Source organism: Astyanax mexicanus, chromosome 18, assembly GCF_023375975.1.
Source record: "Astyanax mexicanus isolate ESR-SI-001 chromosome 18, AstMex3_surface, whole genome shotgun sequence".
In the NCBI taxonomy this organism is placed as follows: Eukaryota; Metazoa; Chordata; class Actinopteri; order Characiformes; family Acestrorhamphidae; genus Astyanax; species Astyanax mexicanus.
The window spans coordinates 42,497,159-42,517,502 of NC_064425.1; the positions used below are offsets into that span (position 1 = coordinate 42,497,159).

Sequence of the window (20,344 nt, forward strand, 5' to 3'; positions counted from 1 at the left end):
AAACCTGCCAGTGTGAAGATGTAAAATCAATCAGAGCCATGGCAGAAATGGATTCAACAGTTTGGAATGTTCTGAAGAAGAACGTCGTCACTGGTGTACTAAGTAACAGTTGTGAAACAGGTAGATCAAGGAAAAAAAAGAGCAGTTGATGACAGAAAATAAAGACACTTAAACAACTGGCAGAAACATCAGCAACAACCTCTAGAGAACAGGAGTGAAGGTATCACTATCTACTGTTTAGTGATGCAGTTATCTTATTAAGAAAAGGAACTGCAACTAAATAAGTCTCATTCACATTTTCTGGGAAAACAAAACTGCACTGACTTTAGACTTGATAATAAAACACAGTGGATCAACACCAGCAGATGACAGACATGTCTCTCCAAACCATCACTGATTGGTGGAAACTTCACACTAGACCTCGAGCAGTTTGGACTGTGTGTCTCTCCACTCTTCTAAAGTCAGTGCAGTTTTGTTTTCCCACAAAATCTTACAGCACTTCATGCTTCCCTCTGCTACTGACAACTTTTATGGAGATGTGGATTTCATTTTCCAGCAGTATTAAAATTTTCTGAGACGCACTAGTAATACAGGACTGTACCATTTGGCGGGTATGTTCTCCTGCTCTCCGGCGAAGGAGTTGAAGCGATGGGTCCTCAGGAAAGCCTTTCCATTTTTCCGGACAAAGTCCTCGATGGCCTGCCCCCACCAGCGGGCATGCCTATAACTGTTACACTTCAGCACCAACGTCCTGCAGATAAAACCACACCATCACACTCTGGCCGCGCCTACTGAAGGACAACTTCCTCTCTGAACAGGCAGCTTCCTGTACATCACTCACCTGGACAGACTGTCGATTCGTACCCCGTGCTTCGTCTCTGTGAGTTTAGAGTCCATCTTGATGTTAAACTCTTTGTCCAGCAGAAGAACGAATGAAATGGCTCCTGAGTCCGGTTTCAGATACATCAGGAAGGAATCTTTCACCACCAACCACCTGAACCCAGATATATAACACCACTCAGCACCAATTCATTTATACAGTGTATTTATATAGTGTACTGTTTATATAGTGTACCATTCATCTAAGTTTACTAGAGTAGCTCATTTAGTTTAGCATACTGAAGTATACCATTAGGTTTCATATGTTGTAGAACACTCTTCAGCTGTGTATACCAAAGTGCACTAACTGGTACCATTTAAGGAAGTATATTGGACTGAGCCAAATGGTACCATTTAGCTGAGAGAGCTGTACTATAGCATTTATTTTAGTAAACTGGAGCGTACCAATTGGCACCATCGGCTAAGTATACAGTACTGTACTAACTGCTACCATTTGCTAGAGCATACCGCAGCATACTATTTGGTACCATTTGCCAGAGTACATTGGAGTGTACCAAACAGTACCATTTGATCGAGTATATTGGAGTGAATCAAAGGATATCATTTAGCTGAGAGTACTGTGGCATAGCATTTATTTTAGTAAACTGGAGTGTGGTTGAGCATACCATTAGAGTGCAGCAACTGGCACCATTGGCTGAGAATTTTATACTGTACCAAATGGTACCATTTGCTACAGCATATTGGGGTTCACTATTTGGTACCATTTGCCAGAGTACACTGGAGTCTACCAAATCATATAATTTGCAATAGTATACTGGAGTATACCAATTTGCCGAAGTATACCAGAGTGTATCAATATGCACAATTGGCTAAGTATTCCATTTGCTGGAGTACACTGGAGTGTACTATTTGATACTATTTGCTGGAGTAAACTTAAAATGTACCTATTGATACCATTTGGCTGTGTATACAAGAGTGTACCAATTGATACCATTTGAAGGAGTATACCAGAGTGTACCAATTTGGTACCATTTGAAGTATACCAGAGTGCACCAACTGATACCATTTAAATGAGTACACCAGAGTGTACCAATTAGTACCATTGGTGGAATATATGAGTGTACCAATTGGTACCATTTAAATAAGTATACTGGAGTGTATCATTTGGATGAGTTTTTTTTTTAGAGTATACAAGATTTTACCAATTGGCACCATTGGCTAAGTATACCGTACTGTACCAAATGGTACAATGTGCCAGAGCATAGTGAAGTGTGCCAATTAGTGCCATTTTCCAGAGTATACTAGAGTGGACAAAGGGGTATCATTTGGTGGAGTACATCAGAGTGTACCAATTAGTGCCATTGGCTGTGTACCAATTGGCTGAGAATACTGGAGTATACCAATTACATTAGTAAACTGGAGTGTACCATTTGGCTGAGTATATTTCAGTGTACCAATTGGTACCATTTAGTTAAGAATAGTAGAGTACAACAATTAGTACAATTGAACTATGTATATATTGGAGTGTACCATTTGTATACTAAAAGTATACTAAAGTGTACCATTTGGATGAGTATTCAGTACAATTTATTTTAGTATACTGAATTATACCATTTAGTTTAATATACTAAAGTGTACTATTTGGCTGAACATACTGGAATGTACCAGTTAGTACGTTTTAGTTCAGTATACTGGAATGTGGTATATAGTTTAGTATAGTAACTGACCTCTTGGACCAGCGGTAGCAGATTTGACTGCGACCACAGCAGTTCATTCCAGGGATCCGGTGACCTCCTGAGCGTTTATGAATCATACCTTCCCTGAAAAAACACAGGTAATGATGTGTGTTGATGGTATGAATAATTAGTTAGTGATATTTGAGTGTTTTTTTTTTTTCAGTGCTTATAAAGCAAAAGGAGAGATAAAAAATCCGTACAAGCCTTTCGGACCCAGATCGTGGACGAAAGACATCTGGCTCACGTCAATAAACTCCATCTGTTACAGAAACAGAGACCTGCTTAATATCATCATCCTCATCCACAGACACAGCATCGATTTATTAATATGAGAGTAAAATGTATAAGAGTATAATTTATTATATTTTTAATATAATGATTTGTAAGAAAATAACAACAGGTCTTACAGTTGCATGGTACCTGCGGTACATTGGCATCTTTAGCAGTGTGTTTAGATAGTCCTCAAGCTGTTTCTGTAGAGTTACATGGGAAAAAAATGATTATACAGAAAAACTGAATCTCTGTACTAAATATGATTTTTTTTTTTTTTATTACTCCTGGTAAAAAGAAAAGTCTTATTGTGTTTCATAATGACAGATAAAGCACTATATTGTAATGACATTATAGTGCTTTATATCTCTATATTGTCGATTTTTAGTTTAATACATAATTTATTACCTGTGCGCTGTTTTACCACAGAGATTCGGACCGGCCAAGAGCTAAATCAACGCTTTAGAGTCAGCCAAGCACTCTAAACCCAAGGAAGACAGCAAAAAACTAACAATCAAGCATTTAAAAAGAAATATAAATGTTTTTTCTGGGATTAAAAGCGTGATTTTGGCTGTAACTGGAAATATTCTCAAAAAAAAAAAAAAGAGGTTCACAGGTTGGCGATGACATAGCAGTGTTGTGCCAAATTTAGCATCCCCACCAGGAAAAGCACCCCCTCTTTGGAACGTGCATTATGGCGCATATTTCTTCGTAAATTAAAGCAGATTATCTCTGCTTTTATCAAGAAGACGCTCTCCCTAAAGAGGGGGTGCTTTTCATGGCAGGGATGCTGAATTCGGCACAACACCACCGTGTCCGTTTACAGGAACGTTGCATCACTGACATTCTCTTGTTTCTTGGTAAACGCATGGTATCCTAATGGTTGGACATGTGCTTATATGCAAAGGCAGCGCGGACAGCCTGTCTAAAGCTGTGCACCTCAGTTCCGAACAGTTTTTTTTTTTTTTTTTTTTATTTCAGAATATTTTCAGTTACAGCAAAAATCATGCTTTTAATCCCAGAAAAACAATTATATTTACCTTTTGAAAGGCCATTAAATGCTTAATTATTGTTGTTTTGCTGTTTTCCTTGGGTTTCACTGAGTAGTGAGTAATGATGAAAATGTGCTCGGGCACGGATTGTTTAAACACAGTGTGAGTGCAGGCTAGCGGGGGAGTGGGGGAGGGGGCATGTGTTAGTGTGAATACACCCTCATAAAGGTAGTAGGGGAAGCACTTTAAGCCCTCTATGGCAAGACCCAGTGTCTAATCGGACCACACCTTTAATCATTTACATATCTTCCTTACATAAACCTGCTTGTCGAGTACAGTAATCCTGGGGTGTGTTATTTTTGTGAATAAGTAAATCAGGACTGTTGAAATAACTGACCCTTCTGCTGGAAACTTGCTCCTCTCTCGGCCTACGTGGCAAACTGGGCATCTGTCCAGCTTTACCATGCTTTATACTCTTCCTCCGCACTGTGTGACTGTGAGAGAGAGAGAGTAAAAAAGACAGAAATAGTGGGTGATCAACATTATTGGGTATTTCCTACTAAAATTATCATTCTGACAGACTGTAATACGCTATAGAAAGCATAGAGGGTGCTCTATAATGCTCTATAATGCTCATATAATCCACACGCTCATTCTGACAGATTGTAATACACAACAAGAAGTGCGGGGGCCGCTCTACTCATATGATCTATACCCTCATTCTGACAGAATGTAATACACTACAGGAAACATAGAGGGTGCTCTATAATGCTCATATAATCCACATGCTCATTCTGACAGACTGTAATACACTACAGGAAGTGTAGGAGGTGCTCTATAATGCTATATAACGCTCATATGATCCACACACTGATTCTGACAGACTGTAATATACTACAGGAAGCACAGGGGGCGCTCTATAATGCTCTATAATCCTCATATGATCTATACCCTCATTCTGACAGACTTTAATACACTACAGGAAGCATAGGGGGTGCTCTATAATGCTCATATAATCCACTTGCTCATTCTGACAGACTGTAATACACTACAGGAAGTATAGGGGGCGCTCTATAATGCTCATATGATCCACACACTCATTCTGACTGACTGTAATACATTATAGGAAGTATAGCGGGAGCTTTATAATACTCTATAATGCTTATATAAACCCACATGCTCATACAGACACACTGTGGCTCCAGTTTCATTTAAAAAGAGCTCAAACACAATATACTACATAATACACAATATAATATGATCCATGTAACATAACCCAGTGTATTCAGAGTGGGGTATTGTGTTAAACAGTGTGTTGTGCACTTACTGTTCATGCTGCTCACGTGAGAAGTGAAAAAGAGAGTGAAAAGAGAATAGAGAGAGCGAGTGATGAATATACAGGTATATAATGAGGTGAACAAAAGTTTCCTAGCCAGAGGGCTGAATTAGGCCATTGGACCACGTTCATATTACAGCACTATACTAACTCAAATCTGAAACTTTGTTGACATTCACTCAAATAAACGTGTCATAAAAAATATATACCTTTATAATATATATTATGATTTATTAATGTAATATGTGATTATTAATAAAGTAAGAAAAATCATGATTTTTTTAGTTCTAGTTTAGCCAACAGTACATCATAGTTATCTAAATGATAAGAGTAAGAACAAAGGTTAAGCTAGGCTAACACTAGGCTGGTTCAGCCCCATGTCAAGCAGTGAATACTATGCTAGTTTAACTTCATATGCAAAGCTAACATTTGTTAGGCTATCCTTAAGCTATTTTAGCACTACGCCAAGCGAACACTATGCAAGGCTAACATTATCCAAGGTTAGCGCTATACCAATAAGCTATCACAGCGCTAGTGTAGCACAATGCTAGCACTATGCCAAACTAACACTTTCTCTAGCTAACCTAATGCTAGTTTAGCATTATGTCAGTATAGGCCTATGACTAACTTCATAACATGACTCATAATAAATGAATACTGGTTTGGTCTATACTAAAACATAATTTCTACAGAAAATATGCTGGTTTAGCATCAAACTGCCTAGGCTGCCACTATGCTAATTTTGTCCTATGGCAGGCCAATATTATACCAGGCTAACTATGCTAGTTTAGCCCTATGCCAGGCTAATATCATACCAGGCTAACACTATGCTAGTTTAGCCCTATGCCAGGCTAATATCATACCAGGCTAACACTATGCTAGTTTAGCCCTATGCCAGGCTAATATCATACCAGGCTAACACTATGCTAGTTTAGCCCTATGCCAGGCTAACACTATGCTGGTTGTTTAGCCCTGTGCCAGGCTAATATCATACCAGGCTAACACTACGCTGGTTTAACCCTGTGCCAGGCTAACACTATGCCAGGCAAACACTATGCTGGTTTAGCCCAATGCCAGGCTAATATTATACCAGGCTAACACTATGATGGTTTAGCCCAATGCCAGGCTAATATTATACCAGGCTAACACTATGATGGTTTAGCCCAATGCCAGGCTAATATTATACCAGGCTAACACTATGCTGGTTTAGATCTATACCAGGCTGATATTATACCAGGCTAATACTACGATGGTTTAGATCTATACCAGGCTGATATTATACCAGGCTAACACTATGATGGTTTAACCCTGTGCCAGGCTAATATCATACCAGGCTAACAATATGCTGGTTTAGCCCTGTGCCAGGCTTATATCATACCAGGCTAACAATATGCTGGTTTAGATCTATACCAGGCTAATATTATACCAGGCTATCACTATGATGGTTTACTCCTATGCCATGCTAATATTATACCAGGCTAACAATATGATGGTTTAGCCCTGTGCCAGGCTAATATTATACCAGGCTAACACTATGCTGGTTTAGCTTTGCTCGTAGCTTAGGACCACACCAAACTAACATTTTCTCAGACTAACCCTATGGCAGTCAAGCACCATGCCAGTAAGGATCTATGCCAGTCTAGCTCTATAGCAGTGTAATATTGTGACAGACCTGCGTGAGGGCAGTGGAATCTTCATGAAGGTTTTGTAGCGCAGCAGCTCTCGGTGTAACTCCACAAAGTGCTTCTCCTTCCTCTTCACCACCCAGGTAAAGTTACCATGCCTCAACTCAATCCGGAACACCACCGGCATGGTCTGAACACACACACACACACACACAAAACAGTTTTTAAAGAGTGTGTGTATAAACGACTTGAGAAACAACCACGCATTTGTGTACGGGAAAAATGTGAATAAAATGTGAATAAAAGAATTCGTGTTAAAATGGCAGAATTCATATGGGGTGTGTGTGTGTGTGTGTGTGTGTGTGTGTGTGTGTGTAAGCGAAAAAGAGAGAGAAATTGCACAAACCCTGGACTCACTCCTCTGGTTGGAGGTGTTAAAGCGGTCCTTCGCTCTGATAAAGCGTTCCACCTCCAGGATTTTGGCAGTGATGGGTGTGGACCTGAGGAACACCTGAGCATCCGTATCTTTAAAGCCCACAGTTCCATACACCGCCGAGAACGAGATGCAGCTCTCACCTACAAACACAGTAAAGCGACGGTAATCATTTCTGTACTACAAATACACTGTCTGTGAAGAAGATCCCACCCACCCACTACACAGCTTCTTCAGCCCGCTGCCGTCAGGGAGGAGACTGTGGAGTCTCGGGGCTAGGACCAGCAGACTGAGGGACAGCTTCCTCCACCAGGCTGTGAAGATGCTTAACTCTCTCTCCCTGCTTTTTTACATATAAATGTTCAACTGAGCTTCATAACACTGTCTAGTGAGCAGCATATAGGCTAATACAAGCAAACTTTTCCAATTAAATTATATATTTATATTTTCGAAAGCCACCAGAGATCTCAACAACCTCCACGCTGTATTATGCTGATTAGAGTTCCTCTAAATCAGCAGGGATTAAACATAAAGTACAGGGAAGCCTGAAACTGCAATGATTAGCTTTTCTTCCATGCTTCTCTGTAACGCTTGAAAGCGGAACTAAAATATTTTCATACAGATTAATTCGTATAAAGTTCACATGAGCTCAACGTTTCATCACATTGCTTTCCCGGACCCGACACGCCGGACCCATGATGCACCGCATCATGTCTATATGTTATCTCGTTTAGTGTCAATTTCTTTCTCATATTATTAATAATTTTATGTAGTTGAACTTTAGTCAACAACTCAATATTAATCCTCTGTACGGCCTGTACATATCGTCACTGTCCAATGAAAAACAAGTACAGTGTTTTGCATAAGTGAGTTCACAGTTAAGGCAGTTGTTGAAAATAATGGTGGCCACACAAAATATTGACACTTCAGGAACTTTCACTAAGGGGTGCACTCACGTTGGTTGCCAGTGTTTTAGACATTATATATACACATGTCTGTATATTGAGTTATTTTGAGGGAAGAATAAATTTACACTGTTATATAAGCTGCACACAGACTACTGTTTTTTTTATTGTGTCAAAGTGTCATTTTGTCACATAAAAAAAAAAAATATATATATATATATATATATATATATATATATATATATATATATATATATATATATATATATTTAAATATCTGCAGTAAGGTGAGGGGAGTACTCACTTTTGTGATACACTGTTTCTCTAAAAGAGCAACTTTACAGGAGAGAGAAAAATAAAAACTTTTAAACTTTCAATGGAAGTCAATGTAAAAAAGTTTTACATTTTTATTTCAGGTCATTTTGATGTATTTCTATTGGTCTGTTAAATTAAACAAGAAATTTTGGCACAGTGTATTTTGTAGTAAACTAAAAATTAAAACATGGAGATTTTTTGGAGAGCGACGATATACAATACTGACAATAAACTGTATGATGTGGGAGGAGGGGAGACACAGCGCTTTAAGAAACTATGTGACAGTGTGACAGTGTGACAGTGTGTGTGTGTGTGTGTTTAGGACAGTGCAGGGCGTGTGGAGGCACGCTGTTGTATCTGTTCCAAGTCAAACTTTACCTGCAGGAACATGCAGAGCTAAAGGATACAGAGATCATGTCAAACTCACCACAAACACTGTGGATAAACAACCCAGTCTGGATCCCTGTATAAATACACTAGAAAAAAAAATCACTAGTCGTGCACCCTCTGGTGAGGTGCTGGTTCTTCACCTGCATGGTTCGGTTCTTCAGATTCACAGTCCACCTCCTCCCCCTCGTCCTCGAAGGCCAGCTCCCGGGTGTCCAAACTCTCCACGGTGTCGTCCATCTCCAGTGCACAGGGTCGGCTTACGGCCCGGGACTCCCTTACATTACTCAGCACAGGGCCTGGCCTACATGCACACACACACACACACACACACACACACAAACACACAAACACACACACAGTTCAGTTCACTTCAGTGACGCCAAGTCACTCCCACTGTATCATGTGTCAGCATATGCGTTTAGCTTCAGGCACACAGTATTTGTGTGTGTTTACAGTGTTTAAGTGATCTAAACTGCTATTACTCGCCTCATTCATGCAGAGCCAATCACTATAAATAATTACGCAGCTCTAGTTTTAGCGTTTAAGTATTTAAAAAGTCAACCTGACCTTCTTTACCTCGTTTTATTATTTAAACGTCCGGATCTACCCAATCGTACCCAGTCAGAATAGAATAGTGCACAGTGCTGCTGAATGGAAGAAGACATTTTCAACCTCTAAACCCCGCCCCCACAGACAGTTCTGAGAAGATTCTCTCTCTAAAACCTGTTTTTAAAAGCATCTATTATTCAAATGGTGGAAGGATACCTCACAATACACAGGGAGTTGTGCGGTTAAAGTAGTTCCTAAAGAAAACTGTATTAGTTCCAATGCTCAGACGTTTCAAATGCACATTATTTTCTACACTTTTACATGTCAACGACATTTCTTAGAGGCACTTATAAATAATATTTATAACACTTTACTGTCATCATTACTGTACTGGGATTGGAAAATGAAACTGAAACACCTGGTTTTAGAGCACAATAATTGATTGTGGTGACGGACAGTTCTGGTGGAAACAGGAGAGTTGAGGTGCACATTGAATTCTGCCGTGATTTGATCAGCCGTGGTTTTATGTTTTTTGGATAAAATCCTGGTTAGCACCCGAACATCCCTTTCAGACTGCTTCCTCTTACAGCGTCCACAGTTAATCCTGTTGGATGTGGTCGGTCCTTCTTGGTGGTATGCTGACATTACCCTGGATACCGTGGCTCTTGATGCATCACAAAGACTTGCTGTCTTGGTCACAGATGCTCCAGCAAGACGTGCACCAACAATTTGTCCTCTTTTGAACTCTGGTACGTCACCCATAATGTTATAGTGTGCATTGAAATATTTTGAGCAGAACTGTGCTCTTACCCTGCTAACTGAACCTTCACACTCTTACTGCTCTTACTGGTGCAATAATGTGCAATTAATGAAGATTGGCCACCAGGCTGCTCCAATTTAGTCATGAAACCTCCCACACTAAAATGATGACAGGTGTTTCAGTTTCATTGTCCAACCGCTGTACATATTTCCATTCTGGATGAAAATTAAACACCAATTTAATATTTATATTTAGTTTCTTTATTGTATATACTCTACTTTTATCTTTATGCAGCATACTTGGCGAGGACCAAAGAAAGAATTTTATTGTGCATAAAGACTTCTTACTTCTTACTGTGCACATGACAATAAACTCTTTGAATCTTTTTATCTTAAATCTTGAATTTCAACCATTATCATCATTCCAAAAGAACTAAGAAAAGTAAGAAAAGTTAATCTCAAAACCCCCACTCTGAATGAGTTAATCTCTAATCGAATTACGACTCGGAATTTCCATGAAACTTTCAGTTGCACCAGTTTTCCCCAGTACGTTAGATTAGCAGCTCAGTGTGATGTCTCTGAAGCTGTAAAAAGAGCTTATATAAATAAGTCAGCTCATCTCTGTTCAGATTGTTGTCTGTTTTTGGGGTCAAGGGGTCAAAAGGTCAAGCCTCAACTTCTCTGGAGTAAATTCCAGCCTAAAATAGCTCTGGGATTTGAACAAAAGTGTCGTTCTCACATTAAAACCATGCATGCGGTCGCTCTACTGCTTCCTGTCATTTCTCTACAGACCACAGTGACCCAGGCCAGAGCATCGACACATTTAACAGAACTTGGAGCAGAACTCTGCTAAACATGGAACAGTGGAGCTATACGGACCAGATTAGTTTCTATTTTATGGTTTTTCTTTTATCCTCTGTGATTTTATTCCCATCCAGAACGACCATGTATGTGTTTTGTCTCAGACGTCCTCTGAGAAAATTACAGGCTGAATTATCTACTGTTTTTCTCTGAACTCCGTGGTCCTCCAGTAATTTTAGTCCCGTCCGGACGCACATCTCTGAGTTTCCTCACCTCGCATTTAATAAAATAGCTATTAGTCCACTGCCGAACACCGTAGTTACACTTTGGGCGTGCATTTCCACAGAGATTCACTTAAAAAAACTCAACAGCGAGTGGAAATGGAGGAGCTACTGAACGCGAGGTCACGTGACCAAGAAAGCAAAAAAAAAAAAAATAAATAAATCACTGGTCCTCCTGTTTTTTCAATTACAGTCTGGATGCAAGAGTTTTATCACTGAGTAAAAGTGTGAAATATTTTTCACAGACGTCCTTCTGAGAAACGAATCCTTTCCAGATAGTCTTGGTTCCTTCCAAGGTTTCTTCCTCTTAAAGGGAGTTTTTCCTTGCCACTGTGTCACCATAAAAATTGCCATCTCTGTGGTGCTGCTCATAAGAGGCGTGGACCTGATTTTCTCTGTAAAGCTGCTTTGTGACAACTTTCGTTGTAAAAAGCGCTATAATAAATAAAATTGAATTGAATTGAATTGACATAGGTCTTAACTTCACGTAAAGTTTCGGTTTCATCCTTTCATTCGTCAGAATCGAAATAACTACGAATAATTAAGCTGCAACTGGGCTTATCACAGATAATTCAATGGAGCCTCACCTGCCGATCCTCTCTATAAACTTCTTTATTTCCCTCCGATAGTCCACCAAAGCTATACATTGGCCATGTTCAGCCATATAATTGGAAACACTGAAGGGTTGCAACATGAGTCTTCTAATATTATCGAAACAGGGACAACAGTTCAAATATATTTTGATCTGAAAGCGTGAGACTAAGAGTGTTTTCACACCAGCACTATTTGGTCTGGTTAAAATGGTCCGTTTGTAACTCTAGTGTGGTTCGATTCAGTAGGTGTAAAAACGGGGGGGCATTTACTAGCTTTAACTGCTGTGAGCTGCTGTACCCAGCCTTAGTGAAAATCTGGAAATCTAAGCTATTGACACATAATACGCCTAATAATCCAGTGTGCCTTATGTATGAAATCAGACCAGAAAATAGATGTTTGTTGATAGTGTGCCTAATAATCCGATGTGCCTTATAGTGCAAAAAATAATAAGGAAAGTAAAATTTAGGATATTTTTATGGGAGAAAAAGCAAAGTAAAGTTTCTAAAACATAAAAAGCTTAAAGAGAAGAAAACAGCCTCTGTCCCACTGCATTAGGTCATCTTCCCACATTCTGAAAGCTCTTCCAGCTGGCCCAGCTCGGAGGAAACGTTCCCAGTTTTTCCACAGTTTAACACACTCACAGCCCTCCACTGAACTGGGAATTAATTCAGGAGTCTCTACACCACTGATTTAGACTTTAGACCCAGCACTCCATCTACAACCCCTGGCAAAAAGTATGGAATCACCAGTCTTGGATGAGCACTCCTTCAGACATTTCATTCTGTAAAACAAACTCTGATCAAAAACATGATACAATAATAAGGTCATTCCAAAGTGCAACTTGTTGGCTTTCAGGAACACTCAAAGAAATGAAGAAAAAACATTGTGGAAGTCAGTGAATGTTACTTTTATTGACCAACCACAGGGAAAAAAATATGGAATCACTCAATTCTGAGGAAAAAAGTATGGAATCACTCAAATTGAAGGTAGAAAATAAGGACACACCCAGTCAATTTCCTTTCCCTAAATGGACATCTGCCTCAGATTAGATCTGCTCGTTAGTCTGCAGTTAAAAACACCTGCAGTCATGACACCTTGGAAGGCTGCTGGACGAATTAGAGTGGCAAGAACCATGGCTCCAACAAGAGAAATGTCTCTTGAAACAAAAGAGAGGATTGTGAAACTTCTTGAAGAAGGTAACTCTTCACGCATGGTTGCTAAAGATGTGGGCTGTTCACAGTCAGCTGTATCCAAGATATGGACCAAATACAAACAGCATGGAATGGTTGTTAAAGCCAAGCGTACTGGTAGACCGAGAAAGACATCAAAGCGTCAAGACAAGCAACTTAAGGCCATTTGTCTTGAAAACCGAAAAAGTACAACTAAACAGATGAAGCATAAATGGGAAGAAGCTGGAGCCAATGTATGTGACCGAACCGTAAGAAATCGCCTAAAGGAAATGGGATTTCAATACAGGAAAGCTAAAAGAAAACCATCATTGACACCTAAACATAAAAGAACAAGACTGCAGTGGGCTAAGGAGAGGCAATCATGGACTGTGGATGACTGGATGAAAGTTATCTTCAGTGATGAGTCAAGAATCTGCATTGGACAAGGTGATGATGCTGGAACTTTTGTTTGGTGCCGTTCCAATGAGATTTATGAAGAGGCCTGCCTGAAGAAAACAACCAAATTTCCACAGTCCTTGATGATATGGGGCTGCATGTCAGGCAAAGGCACTGGGGAGATGACTGTGGTTAATTCTTCTATCAATGCACAAGTTTACATTGACATTTTGGACAGTTTTCTCATCCCTTCACTTGAACAGATGTTTGGAGATAATGAAATAATTTTCCAAGATGACAATGCATCGTGCCATAGGGCAAAAACAGTGAAGGCATTCCTTGGAGAAAGACACATTCAGTCGATGTCATGGCCTGCAAATAGTCCAGATCTCAACCCAATTGAAAACCTGTGGTGGAAACTGAAAAAAATGGTCCACAAGAAGGCTCCGACCTGCAAAGCTGATCTGGCAACTGCTATCAAAGAGAGTTGGCACCAAATTGATGCAGAATACTGTTTGTCACTCATCAAGTCCATGCCTCAGAGACTGAAAGCCGTTATAAAAGCCAAAGGTGGTGCAACTAAATACTAGTGATGTATTTTGAATCATCTTTTGTTTATCTGTTTTTCATGATTCCATACTTTTTTCCTCAGAATTGAGTGATTCCATATTTTTTTCCCTGTGGTTGGTCAATAAAAGTAACATTCACTGACTTCCACAATGTTTTTTCTTCATTTCTTTGAGTGTTCCTGAAAGCCAACAAGTTGCACTTTGGAATGACCTTATTATTGTATCATGTTTTTGATCAGAGTTTGTTTTACAGAATGAAATGTCTGAAGGAGTGCTCATCCAAGACTGGTGATTCCATACTTTTTGCCAGGGGTTGTACTCCCTGAGAGCCAGTGTTCCCCTTGAGACATGGAGCATAAAATCTGGGCCATCCAAGCCATTGATCAGCCAATCACCAGTGCCCTCATTTACCGTGGTGTCATGAACAAGAAACCTGGACTTCTGCTGCTTTTTCCGAAGATATACATCAGGATATTAAACAATGCCGGACCCATGACGTCACCAGCCCCACGCCCCAGACCAATCAACAGCAAAACAACAGTACTCGTCCCTTTAATCAGGCATTTAAATGGCTTTTTAAAAGGTAATTAAGAGCGTTTGTTTTTCTGGGATTAAAAGTGTGAATTCAGCTGTAACTGGAAATATCTGCACTGCAAAACTGTGCTGGACTGAGGTGCACAGCTTTCCACACGTGCTCACGTTTACAAGCACGTGTCCAACCATGTGGATGGAGGCCATGCATGCGGTTACCTTGTGTTTACTCCTGCCCCCCCTCATGCTTCTCAGGCAGCAGCAGCCTGTCTCTCACACAGACACAGAGACAGCGCTGTGTATCTACTTCTTGTGTCAAGAATCAAAACATTGCAACAAGACGTGTTTGATTTAATAGTGTTTAAAAGTGATATCGCACGTCCTGTGATGTGACTATTGCATATGCACACATCGCGATGACGATACTTAAACAATAGATATCGTGCAGATCTAATTTATAGCATTAATGGGAGTACCTAATGAGTGTAGAACAGGATCTACAGGTTCAGGTGCAGCAATATCTGTGGCTAAATGTGTTGCAGGATCCATACGGAACCTGTACACGTCCATATCCAACCCTCTGAATCTCATCTTGTATTCAGGATGGAGTTACCAACAGGGTAGTAGAGCTTCCTTTAATAAAACTGTTTGTCCTAATAAAAGAGAGAGAAAGAAACAGAGAAAGAGAAAGACAGAGAGAGTTTCCTCTGCTCTAATACGATGGGATATCAGTTGTTGTTTCCTGGCAGACAGTTCCTGCCCATAGTAGCGGTTATGGAGAAAGGACGGAGCTGTTAAACCATGTGTGTTAAAGTGTTATATAATGGCAGAACAGCTTCAGCTCTAAAGATATCTGAGCTCAATCACATTCACACATCTCATCAAACACATCAAACACATCTCTACAGAGAGTCCAGATGAACCAGGCGTCCAATAGCCCTCAAATAATGTGGAAGAACATTATAATATCCTGAAATTCATACAGAAATCCATCTGACCTGAGGATATAAAATAAGCTAGTTTATTTATTTGTTATTTCCAATAGCTGTGTGTAGCAGTTGACCTCAAGTGACCTTTTCTTTCTCTTACTTTCTTTTTTTATTTAGGGATCATATATATATATATATATACAGTTTCTTTGATGTTACCTAATTGAAAACCTCTGGAATCAAGAGGAAGATGGATGATCACAAGCCATCAAACCACCAAACTGAACTGCTTGAATTTTTGCACCAGGAGTAAAGCAGCATAAAGTTATCCAAAAGCAGTGTGTAAGACTGGTGGAGGAGAACATGATGCCAAGATGCATAAAAACTGTGATACTGATCACACTAAATATTGATTTCTAAAAAATAAACCCAAATAAAGTAACTGGTCTGAGTATCTACCTGTAATTCACTTTAATGTAAGAATAAACAAAGTCGGTGATCAGTGAGAGTGTCTACCTGTAATTAACTCTATATAACATTAGAAAGAAAGAATAATATGACTATTAGTCTTTGTTTAGCACTACACTAGGAATAGTTAAGCTAACACACATTACATGCACTAAAAGTGCACTAAAACTTGTGCACAGAACTAAGAGGACTCTATGAACCGGGTCATGTGAAAACAGCATGACCTCATCAACAGGTGTCGTCACGCAGCAGCCTCCAGTTTACCTCAGAAACAGGTGAGTCAGACAGGTAAGTCAGCCTCGCCCGAGTGAATTACTCAGTGATGTCATTCATCCACGTCTTTACAGCCCTGAGAACATCTGAGACACAACCACCTCCTAACAACTACAGCAGAGCTCAGCCAATCGACCCCACAAAGGTGCTTTGCTTAAATTTCTAAGCCCTCTTCCTTGTTTTGTTAATAACCTTAGTAAGCAATATTTAAAGAACTTTATATTAAAATGAGAATGTGTGTCAGGATACAGTAACCTGACCTGACGATAAACGTACAAGAGCCGAAGTAGGAAACAGGAAACACAGGACTATAAATACAGACACAAGGCAGAAAAGAAGACTGGAAACACCTGAGGATAGGTAATGAGGGGGCGGAGCTACAAATGAAACACAGGTGAAAACACTTAAGATGGAGACAAGGGAGAAACACAGGCTACGTGTGGTTATAGGATAGTGGTATGTTTTTGGGTTTTTTTGCCAATGTTTGCTAAGTATGCAGTGTACACAAAATATTTAAGCAGTATTTTCACTGTTTTAAAAAAAACTGTGTGATATAAAGTGTATTGGATTTTAACAGTGTAACTGTGCAGTGGTTCTTGTACGCTTTAGGTGGGTTACGGGCCGATGTAATTAGTTTTGGGCCGGAGGGGCATTTGGGGATGGGATTCAGGTGTGGATAATATTGGGGGGGGGGGGGGGGGGGGTTGCCTGATTGGTGTTGAAGGGGTAAAAATGTTTGGGGCCCAAACTGGCTTGTACTAGAACTGGTTTTACTGTTTAGACTGCCACGTACAAAAAATAAATCAGATTTAGTCCACTTTCACTTGCAGTGTGAACACAGCCAAATTACAAGCATCTTTTATCTTTTATCACATCTGTCTTGGTTCCTTCCAAGGTTTCTTCCACTTAATGTAAGGGAGTTTTTCCTTGCCACTGTGTCACCACAATATTTCTCTGTGGTGCTGCTTATAAGAGGCGTGTTTTTCTCTGTAAAGCTGCCTTGTAACAACTTTTGTTGTAAAAAGCACCATAGAAATAGAATTAAATTGAATTTTATTGAATTGACATACCTGATGACCTAACATATTTTTTGCACTATAAGGCGCACCGTATTATAAGTCGTATTACCAATGAACGTCTATTTTCCTGGTCTATTTTCATACATAAGGCGCATTATGCGACACTAGTAAGGATCAGGGGTGTTGCCATGTTTTTATTCTAATTCAGCAGTTCTTGCTGGTGGGTGATGGTGGGTGGGTAACTAAATTAAGTAAAGCTAAGCTAAGTAAACAAAATTCAGTTCAACGTCAAACAGGTGCTGGATGTTAATCTACACAGATTTCTTTTCTGAAAACTGTTTATTTAGGTGAGTAAAGCACTTCCGTTTATTTACAGTACAAGTTTTCTAGATTTCCACTAAAGCTGAGTGCAGCAACATGAGCATTAGCGGCTAAACGCTAACCCTAGCTGTGGTTAGCGCTAGTCAACACTGTCCGACAGCGCTAGGCTGAGGAATCTGGAAGCCTGAGTGTTCTGGTAACCCAGGGTGCTATTAGCTAGCGGTTAGTCCCACGTAGCTTGCAGACTACAGTCCAATATACTCATCTCTGAATGGTGAAAGAGCTAGCGCTTAGCGTGGTTAGCAGCTAATGCTAATACTGCTACAGCCTTGGTGCTGGAGAACTAAACTTAAACTCCTGTATAACTCTGCACTTCAGCTGAGTGGCTTTACTGCTCCTTAATACCTGACTGGTAGAATTCATACATAAGGTGCATCAGATTATAAGGAGCACTCACAATTTTGGGTAAAATTAAAGGATTTTAAGTGCACCTTATAGTGCGAAAAATACAGTACCGGTATATCTGATTCACCACCAGGAAGCATTTCAACTCAACGCACTGTGTGTGTTTACTAGAAGTAGTCTACCCTAACCTCTGACCGGTGCTGGATCACATGTACTAGCACATCTTTTACCACACACACACACACACACACACACACACATACACACACCCTACAGTCCTTCTGTCCTCATTAATGATTGATGTTTTGGCAGATTAGCAGATAAAATGAACCCTGGAGAACCAAGCAAACCTATAGAGACAAAATACTGGAAAGACTGGCACACTCATATAAACACCATATAAAAACCATTATATTCACTAGTGCCATATCATATCGTACACCATCATTTGTAAAATTATCAAGAAAAAAAAACATAGTGACAAAAATGGTATTCTTGAAAACAGTTTATTTTGCATTACTTTCGCAAGTTACTAGTCAGTTTTTATTTTGTACCAAATTAAAACAAAAAAAAGCCATGTTTAATGCGCTTTGTATCACTGATAAAGTAACAAATCCAATTAATAACAATTTAGAGCACTACAATGGTCCAGAATTTGTTTTTCAATCCAAAACTTCATATTAAATACGTTTTAGCTAATCACACTGAAGTGGGTCTTTTTGGTGTAAAGCGTTATGTTTGGAGAAAGGAAAACACTGCTTTCTGGCATAAGAAGCTTATCCAGTCTATAAAACTTGGTGGTGGTAGTATCATGGTTTGGGCCTGTTTTGAAGCATCTCTGCATATTTTTTTTTTCTGTCCAGTTTAGTCCAATATTGCTGTGTTTACACATAAGGGACATTGGCATGAAAAAGGTTGGTAGTTTTGGTAGTTACTTACAGTTAAATATATCATATATCAGATGAACACAGTGATATTTGAGAAGTGAAATGAAGTTTATGTGATTCACAGAAAGTGTGCAATAATTCTTTAAACTTAATTAGGCAGGTGCAAAAATTTGGGCACCCCAACAGAAAAATGACATCAATATTTAGTAGGTCCTCATTTTGCAGAAATATAATAACAGCCTCTAAACTTTTCCTATAGCTTCCAATCAAAGTCTGTTTTTGCTTCTGTTTTAAGGTATTTTGGATCATTCTTCTTTACAAAACATTCTTCTTCTCCAGTTCAGTCAGGTTTGATAGTTTCTGATCATGAACAGCTGCTTTAAATCACACCACAGATTTTCAATAATATTCAAGTCTGGGGACTGAGATGATCTGAGATAATCTGAGATGATCATTCCAGAATGTTGTACTTGTTCCTCTGCATGAAAGCTTTAGTGCTTTAGCAGATTTTGAGCAGTGTTTAGTGTTTAGGGTTTAGGGTTTAGTGTTTAGGATCGTTGTCTTGTTGAAGTATCCAGCCCCGGCACTTTAACTTCAACTTTCTCATTGATTCTTCAACATTGTTCTGAAGAATCTGCTGATATTGACTGGAATCCATGAGACCCTCAACTTTAACAAGATTCCCAGTACCTGATCCCACAGCCCCACAGCATGATTTTACTGTGGGGAGCAGTAAAGTGTTTGTGTTGGAATGCTGTGTTCTTTTTCCTTCAGGCATAAATAACCGCCCTCCAAATAACTCTCCAAATTTTAGTTTCTTTAATCCACAAAACCTTATTCCACAATGTTCTTTAGCTTTAGCTTTACCTCAAGTGACTCTGTTTGTGGCGCAGAAAAGGCTTCTTCTGCATTTCTCTCCCATACAGCCTCTGAATAGTGAATAGTGAACGATGCACAGTGACTCCATCTGCTGCAGGATGATGTTGTAGGTGTTTGTAGCTGGTCTGGAGGTCTGTAGGTTGACTATGACTGTTCTCACCATCCTTCTCCTCTGATTATCTGAGATTTTTCTTGTTCTGCAGCTTCAGGTCTTTAACTAGAACTGTGTCTGTGGTTCTTCCATTTCCTCACTCTGTTCCTCACAGTGGAAACTGCAGCTGAAATCTCTGAGATTTGAGCTTTTTATATCCTTCCATGATGTTGAACAATCTTTGTTTTTAGGTTATTTGCGAGTTATGTGTTTTGAGGATCTTATGTTGCCGCTTTTCAGAGAAGATGAGAAAAGAGGAGAGAAACTTGCAATTGGCGCCTTAACCCTTTCTCATAATTCTCAGGATTCACCTGTGTATCTAGGTCAAGGGTCAAATCAATAAAACAACAAGAGTGCTTAAATTTATGCACCTGCCTAAATAGAGTTTAAATAATTATTGCACACTTTCTGCAAATCCTATAAACTTCATTTCACTTCTTAAATATCACTGTGTTCATCTGCTTTATGATATATATATAACTGAAATTGCTGACTCTAATAACCAATGATTTATAAAGGAA

The 20,344-nt window shown here is 39.5% G+C and overlaps 1 protein-coding gene across 3 annotated transcripts in view; it reads right to left on the reverse strand.

The window, feature by feature from the left end:
• The window catches only part of pld1a (phospholipase D1a), a 39,458-nt gene that overhangs the window by 18,215 nt on the left and 899 nt on the right, over window positions 1-20,344 (reverse strand). For 2 of the 3 annotated variants that reach the window (XM_022663734.2, XM_022662950.2), the window contains exons 2-10: window positions 8,983-9,143; window positions 7,206-7,375; window positions 6,847-6,989; window positions 4,236-4,332; window positions 2,984-3,049; window positions 2,777-2,835; window positions 2,568-2,660; window positions 842-994; window positions 602-751 (exon numbers count right to left, since the gene is read on the reverse strand). In XM_022663734.2, coding sequence (XP_022519455.2) covers window positions 602-751; window positions 842-994; window positions 2,568-2,660; window positions 2,777-2,835; window positions 2,984-3,049; window positions 4,236-4,332; window positions 6,847-6,989; window positions 7,206-7,375; window positions 8,983-9,079 — 1,028 coding nt within the window. In that variant the 5' untranslated portion in view covers window positions 9,080-9,143. Of the gene's footprint in view, window positions 1-601; window positions 752-841; window positions 995-2,567; window positions 2,661-2,776; window positions 2,836-2,983; window positions 3,050-4,235; window positions 4,333-6,846; window positions 6,990-7,205; window positions 7,376-8,982; window positions 9,144-20,344 lie in introns of those variants that run through there. The other variant, XM_022663330.2, reaches the window with a different exon arrangement.